This window comes from Apium graveolens, chromosome 11 (assembly GCF_009905375.1).
Source record: "Apium graveolens cultivar Ventura chromosome 11, ASM990537v1, whole genome shotgun sequence".
Taxonomy (NCBI): domain Eukaryota; kingdom Viridiplantae; phylum Streptophyta; class Magnoliopsida; order Apiales; family Apiaceae; genus Apium; species Apium graveolens.
In genome coordinates, this window is record NC_133657.1 from 43,535,795 (window position 1) to 43,543,361 (window position 7,567).

Below are 7,567 nucleotides of genomic sequence, written 5' to 3' on the forward strand. Positions count from 1 at the left end.
ATAATTCATAAAATTCACATAATATTTATTTATCATCAAAAGTAATTACACGATCCGCATTACACATTGCAAAAAATCCCGTATTTAAAGGGCAAAGGACATTGGAGCAGACTCACTTTGTCCATGATGCTATCCAGGTCCATCATATCTTCGAACAACAGTCCAGTTGGCGGATATATTCACTAAGTCTTTACGCACACGTCAATTTCAATTCTTACTTTTCCAGTTGGGCATTTATAATCCTCATGCTCCAACTTGAGGGGGGTTGTTGAGACTCTACTGATATGCATAGATATTCTGCGGATACGTTGTGATGCTCTTCTGATATGCGAGATGTGTAGGACGTGCAGATTCTATATTTGTGTAAATTGATTTGTCTGAGCTAAAGTTTAGGAATTAGATTAACATTCGAGCTGTAGTTTTTTGTTTTGCACTATAATTTCTTGTTTTGCAGCCTGGTTCTCTTGTATTATTTGTATATATAGATGACTAAGGGGAGCAATACACACAAGCCATTTACACTATTTTGCAGGCTTATACCAATTATTTTCATAAACCCTTGCACTAAAGGTGTCATTGCCAAGTTCAACATAATCATCATCAAGAACAGAATGATTATGGAACTCCCAAAACATAGTAATCTTCCGTTACTCTCTTTGTATAAACAGTATGTTTGCCTAGCATGAGAAAGATAAAAAAGAAAGAAAATAATAAAACAAGGCTGAAAACTCTGACACAGAATTCTCGTATATCTTCTGTTTACACGGAGAACAACTGACATAGAACAAAGAAAGAGTAGAGAACATTGATTCTCTGTTTTTTCTTTTCCTTCCTGGTAGTTTCTATTCTCCTGGCTAATTAGAAAAGGCTGAAGTTGTTAAATCTTAAGCTGCCATAGCTAGCACTAGTATAAACAGTAAGAAGCTCATTTTGAGCAGACCAGAAATCAGCCTTTAAGCCGCCTCGCCTTACAGCTTTCAGTATCCTGTTCCGGTGCGCATACCCTGTCACCACAACTTTCTGACTGTTTGCATATACTTCTAGTTTCTCTATTCCTGCATTCCGTGCATTAATAAAAGAACCATTACATATAATTATGATGATTTCCAGAGATTAAATATGATAATGTATGTAGATCGCTGGGTTTTTTTCACCTAAATTACATGTTATAAAACAAAAGTTTGGTTGATGGGACAATCTCCTTCATTAGTATTAGTATTACGATATTTTTTAACAGCCTTCAGCCATTATTAGTTGTAAAAAAATGATTATACTCAGTGCACAAGGCTGGTCTATCAGGCTTTCAGGAAAGTCCTGCTGAACTGTGTCCAATACAGAAATTATGTTCGAATGTATGTGAATACATACCTCTCAGTTTGGACAAGCATTTGCGCAGCCTCTTTTCATGAATACCAACCATCTCTACCTTCAGTTCGATAGTCTGCAAAATCAGCCATTTAGGATAATTAAACACATGATATAATTTGTTTAAGTTTTTCTTTAAAAAGAATCAAACTTTTCCTGATCAAAGTTTCTTATCACTGCAATTCTTTCAATGCTTAATACAACAATGGATTATTACCACAAGAAACTTACTACTATATATCCAAACGAAATATAAAAACTGAGAAATCAGTGTACCTCCATGCAATCAATGAACTGAAGGTAATGACTAATGATCTAAGGTGGTTATTATAACGTGAAAAAACCAACGCAAAAGCTGAGAAAATATATTGTGAATGAGGGAAGGAATAACAAATGAGCAAAAGAGAATGACAGCATATAAATATATATATATATATATATAGCAGGGGCACAGACTTATAAATGTTGTTTGTATAGACACATTATACATAACACAAACAAAAGAATGAGTAGACAACAAATTACTACTACTGGTCTGAAATATATATCATTGGGTACTGTGCCAGCTGTCTGATAAAAACTAACTAGGAAAAGCCAAGCAAGCCCCTACAGGAGATGTTCTCACTTTGCTTTACCTAACGGAAAGAAATCTGAAAAACAGTTAAAACTAGGTAGCTCATTCTTCAAGAAGCCGTCTAGGCAAAGCAATGTGAGTCTCAAGTATTTTAGATAATTGCCTTTGACTGGTCCAACTTACCCTTTTCTTTCTTTTCTTATCTGACTTGTCTCTCCTATTTATTTCTTGATCGATTTGGTAATTTGAATATTCTCACTCACCAGATGTGTAGAACAAACAACACCAAAAAGTTTTGTCATCAAACAAATCACTACACCTATCTTTCAGCAGTTGCACATTTCGCATGCTTACTGCGACATGCACAAGGACTATGCATTTGAGTAGAAAATTAGTGCATGAGTTTCAATTATACAATTCGCAGATATCGGAATCAATACAAACTACAGGAGGCGCAACAAGTTTGGTGTGTACTTGGTGTAATTTTTTTTTTTTTTGCTAAATAAAATATAAGAGTTTCCACTAACACTATGCCACACAAGCATTCTACTTATGTTAGTAGTTGTACTTGGTGTAATTTTATTTACAAGAATCCAGATTGACGTGATAAAAACTAGATTGTTGGTGTTTAGACCGATAAAAAGAAAAGAGAACATGAGAGAGAGAAAAGAAACAAATATTAGATGCATACTTCTTATTATTGATAACCATGGTATGCGCGGCTCCAGCGTAGTGGAGGCCTTAGGCAAATAATAATGTTGAGCCCCCTAAATAATTAAATTCAACCTTTATGAATCGTTTTTTGTAATCAAGTTCCGCATACATTTTCTTCTCTATCGATAATATAGCCAAACCGTTCAACCTCTCTTGTGACATAGTCGATCGAAGGTAGTTTTTTTATCGACTTCAATTTGAAGAAATTTTTCTCAGCAGTAGCTATAGTAACGGGTATCATCAATCTTATTTTAAAAGCAATCCAAGTGTTAGGAAAAACTAAATGCATATTCTTAATATAGTCCAACGCTTCAATTAGTTTGTTTAAATTATCTGACAGTAACTTCCTCAGCAATTGCAACTTCGAAAATAATTCTAGTCCATCAATATCAGAGCTATCATCATATCCCAAAACAGTCTCAAGAAAAGGACATGCATTTTTCATACTCTCATCATTTATATCTCTCAATCTGCACAAATCAAATAAGAACCCAAAAATATCTTTATATTTTTTAAACTGCCCGAATCTTGTCTGCACTGAGAAATGATACTATCAATCAAAACTATAAAATAATTGACTCGAAACGATTCTTCGGCAACTTGAATCGGTTCATATGTAGCACTTTCTTCAAAAAACTTCTTTCTTCGACGAACACATGATTCATGAAAATTAGATTCAATTTCTAATTCTTAAGCAATCTTTTTAGCTTTACTCTTTACGATTTCGAATCCACTATTTCTATACTCTTCTAAATAAAGAACTAGAACTTGTAAAAGATTAACACATTTTCCAACATCTTATATCTTTACCTTGGAGAATCTTACTAACTTCATTCACTTTTTTCAATATTTGGACCAAATAACCAAGGTAACAATAAAATCAAACTTCTGAAATTCATAATATACTAAAGACTCTGCATTACTTATTGTGGTTGTATCAGTGCTATGTTCTACTAGATGCAACAACGATTCTCTTACTTGCGGAGCTTGAAATCATAATGGCTTTACAGTATCAACACGACTTTTCCAACGTGTATTAGACCATAACTTCAAAGTAAGCCATTTATCATCATTGTGCTTCATACAATGTTATTTCCCAACAATACAATTAATAGAATTATAGAAGGGGGTTGAATGGAATTTTGGTTACTTTTTGAAGCTATGAAAAGCTCTTTAAAATATATACAACTGTGTTTTTGGATAAACAAGAATACGGATAAATCTTTTAAAGTATTTTACCCACACAAATTAAATAAACATATTATTTAAAACTTTTATGGTGGATTTTTGTTTCCACCAGAGATGTATATTTGAAAAAATCTCTGAGATGCAAATTGCACACAATTGCTTACAAGTATTTCTTACAACTTAGAACTTTATAGTACTTTCGAAAGATACAGCTTGCTAAACTCTCTAGTTTTTTCTTGGTGTACTTGTTGTGCTTAGATTTTGTAAAATACTTGCTACATGTGCAATAAGATAAGGATAATATTTCTATCATCTAGGTTCAACCATATGTTTCTTCATTTCTCTTTCCAATGCAATCTGAGTAAGATACAACATCTTTGAACGAGCTTGTTTTACGTGGAAATGGAAATGCTTCATTTTCTTCTAAAACATGTATTCAGACTGCCACATTCCTTTTGTGCACTATCAACTCATGTGACTCTGTCAGCTTCTATCAAGTCACTATCAACTACTATCTTGTTGATCTTCTGTTAAATCTTCATAGATATTATTCGTTGAAGCTTTCCTGATAGCATCCGTTGACAGCTTTATGTGATATCCGTTGAAGGCCACTTGACTAGCTTATCAGTTAAAGGCATATTGAGTCATCTGTTAAGGCTTGTAGTTTAGCAGTTGAAGGTGTTTCCTTAGCAGTTGATACTCTTTCACTTATACGAAATTACAAGGATATTTTTATTTGCACTTAACCTACCTATTTTATATATCTTGCTAGTAGTCAACATGACATAGAAACTACAATAACTACCAAATTCCCCAGCTAGTATAGTGTACAGAATGTTCTACATACTTATTAACATAAGCTACTCCTTCAACGGATAGATAACCGCGGTTATCCGTTGAAGACTACTAAATGACACTAAATAAATCTACTTAAGGTGTTTTGGTGAATTATCATCATGAACACAACATATTTCTAACAATCTGCCCCAATTTTTGTCTAATAAAATAATATTTATAAATTCAGGTAGACTTGATGATAACAAAACACCTTAAAAAGATAATACATTAAGAAGTAGATAAATTGTAAAATGCTGCAATATAATAGTAATGTACAAAAAAGGTTAAAAGAAGTTTACATGCCATTATCAAGGTGCTCCTCTAGTTTGAGTAAATTACTTTCTTTTCCTTGATTCCCTTTTCTTCCTTCGCAACTTCTCATTGTTTCCTCAATCTGGAATCGGAGTTATCTGTAAAATTCAGCTTCATTTTCTTCATTAATATTCAGCCTACATTTACTTGAGATTTTCATTACTTTAGATTTTAAGCTGATTTTCAATTCTGAAAAATCTTCTATCATACTTCTCATCTCTAAACTCCATGATTCACTAAGATTTCATGTGCACTCTATCTCCAGTATTTGGAATAGTTAGAATGCTTGGTAGTGCACTAGGATCTCTCCAGCTTTCCCTGATTTGACTTATCTTCTTGAGTTTTTCTGACTTAGCAACTTTTGTGAATCTAAAGTCTTTCTTTAATGCAGAAAATACCTTGACTAAGACATTGAAGTTTTCCTCAAGAATCATGTATAACGACAATATTATCTCATGATCACCCTTGTATCTGAACATCAATCTCTCTTGAAGTCTTGAAATAGCAACAATTCCTCTCACTTCTTCTAAATCATCCAGATAGAGCTCAATATCCGAAAATTCTTTGATATCACAGATGTAGAGTTGATCATCTTTGTTGACAGCGGGCTTCTGTTGTTTTGAGATGACTTTAGTTAGAGGTAGGGTTGGCTTGGTCTTCCTTCTTGGAGTTCTTTTCTTTGTTGGCAAAGGGATGTTTAAATCAGGAATTGGTAAACTCTTCTAATCTATAGGTTCATCATTGGGCACTATTGGTTCACCATGAAAGTTTACCTCAGGATTTACCTTAATTTCAGCAGTTTCCATAATGGGCACAATTGGTTGATTTGAAGGAATAGATTGAGATAGCTCACTCTTCTCTGAAATTTTACTTGGCCTCTTTACTCTTACCTTTACTCTTTTTCCTGTTTTCCACTCAGGCTTCTTTTCTTCTTTATTAGACAATTTCTTTTCAGTTGCAGTAGCAGGCTTCTCAATCTTCTTTTGAGCTTCCTTAGCAGCCTGCTTTTTCTTTGGCTTTGTCTTTAATCTCAAATCTTCTTCATACTTAAGTTCTATAAACTTGGGATGCCCACTCATTATACAGATCAATATCTGTAAATTCTGGTGATCCCTTTTCTCAATATTGTGTCCTTGGTTGTCTTCAGGCTAGCAATTGATTTTCCCATTAGTTTATGCTCATCAGGCCTGGGAGGTGAGTAATCAAACTCGATTGGATGCTTTCTTGAAAAACTGAAAGTTGATGGTTTAGGCTTGAGCACCAAAATGGGCTTGATTTCATTTGTAATTGATGTTTCTCCCTTTTCACCCTTTCCCAACTTCAATTCATCTACAGTAAGAGGCTTCAACTGCGTGAAATATTTCACAAATTCTAATTGTTTTGCAGTTGAGCCAAATACTTGAGCAATACTTTGATCAATCTTCTTTTGTTCTTCTTTAAGCTTCAACTGTGCTGCAGCTAGATTGATCAAGTCTATGTTATCCAATTCTCCATTCACTGGTGGCTTTGGCTAAGTAATAAATGGAAATGTTACCTTAGAGACTTGTACATGCACATCCTTCTCCCCCTTTTTATTATCATCAAGTAGAAGTTTAGAGAATGAAGTTTGTGTAGCCATAAGTTGTTGGAGTATCTGAGTATGTGTGTCTAGACCTTGAAGTATCTTGGCCAACGAAGTTTCAACATTTTTCATTCTTGTGCCCAAGGCCTCAAATTTTCTTGCTAGGGCACTTTCCTTCCTAAGCTTTTGTTGTAGTTCTCTCATGGTGGCTTCAGGAAGCTTCTCTTCCAGCTTATTGTACATGTCCTGTTTGACTTCATCAATTGACAGTTTTAGATCATCCAATTCTAGAGCTTGTTTGAGGTGTTGAATTCTATGAGGTTGCAGAGACTCTAGATGTGCTTGCAACAGAGACATTTTACCAGCATTGGAAGTAGCTACTATAGTTGTTTGAGTCTAGTTGATTAGTTTAAAAAGTATGGAGTTGAAATGATGAGAGCTACAATCCTTGCTTACCATCCAATTAGAAATACTAGTTGTAGAACTAGGGCCTGTGTAATATCCAGGATATCGCGTGTAAGTATTTTTATTAATAAATGATTATAATGTGAATTTTGGTGAATTAACTGATGATTGATATTGATATTTAGATGTGGATATGTGATAAAATGAGAGTATGTTAATTTATTATTTCCATAATAAAATATAGATAATTGTGATATTTTTCTGGTAATTTTTGGATTGTTATATGATTTTATAATGATTTATGGATTTAATAATTATTTTCTGTATAATTACAAAACTATTTTATAAAACCAGGAATCGTCCAACCTCAATCGTTTTTACGTTTTTACAACCCGAAACTCTTCGGAAAACTCTTTCCTAACATAATCTAATTATTCTGAACATTTTCCATGTTTTGACTTTTTCAATCCGGAGTACGGTTTGACCCGTACGAGTCTCGGTGTAAGATTTTCGATGCGATAATTATTTTGGATAGATCAATGAAACCCGTATTCTCGAAAGATGGGATATTATTATATTATTTTCCTATAAAGTGTTTTATAAGAAGCCCG

The 7,567-nt window shown here is 33.7% G+C and overlaps 1 protein-coding gene across 1 annotated transcript; it reads right to left on the minus strand.

Annotated features, from left to right (window-relative positions):
• Positions 1-731: 731 nt before the first annotated feature.
• Positions 732-1,853, minus strand: LOC141698094 (heavy metal-associated isoprenylated plant protein 28-like). Its single transcript, XM_074502706.1, has 3 exons — positions 1,642-1,853; positions 1,369-1,441; positions 732-1,055 (listed from the first exon to the last, which is right to left on the minus strand). The coding sequence occupies exons 1-3, from the start codon at positions 1,645-1,647 to the stop codon at positions 859-861; spliced, it is 276 nt and encodes a 91-aa protein (XP_074358807.1). The 5' UTR covers positions 1,648-1,853; the 3' UTR covers positions 732-858.
• Between the last annotated feature and the right edge of the window lie 5,714 nt (positions 1,854-7,567).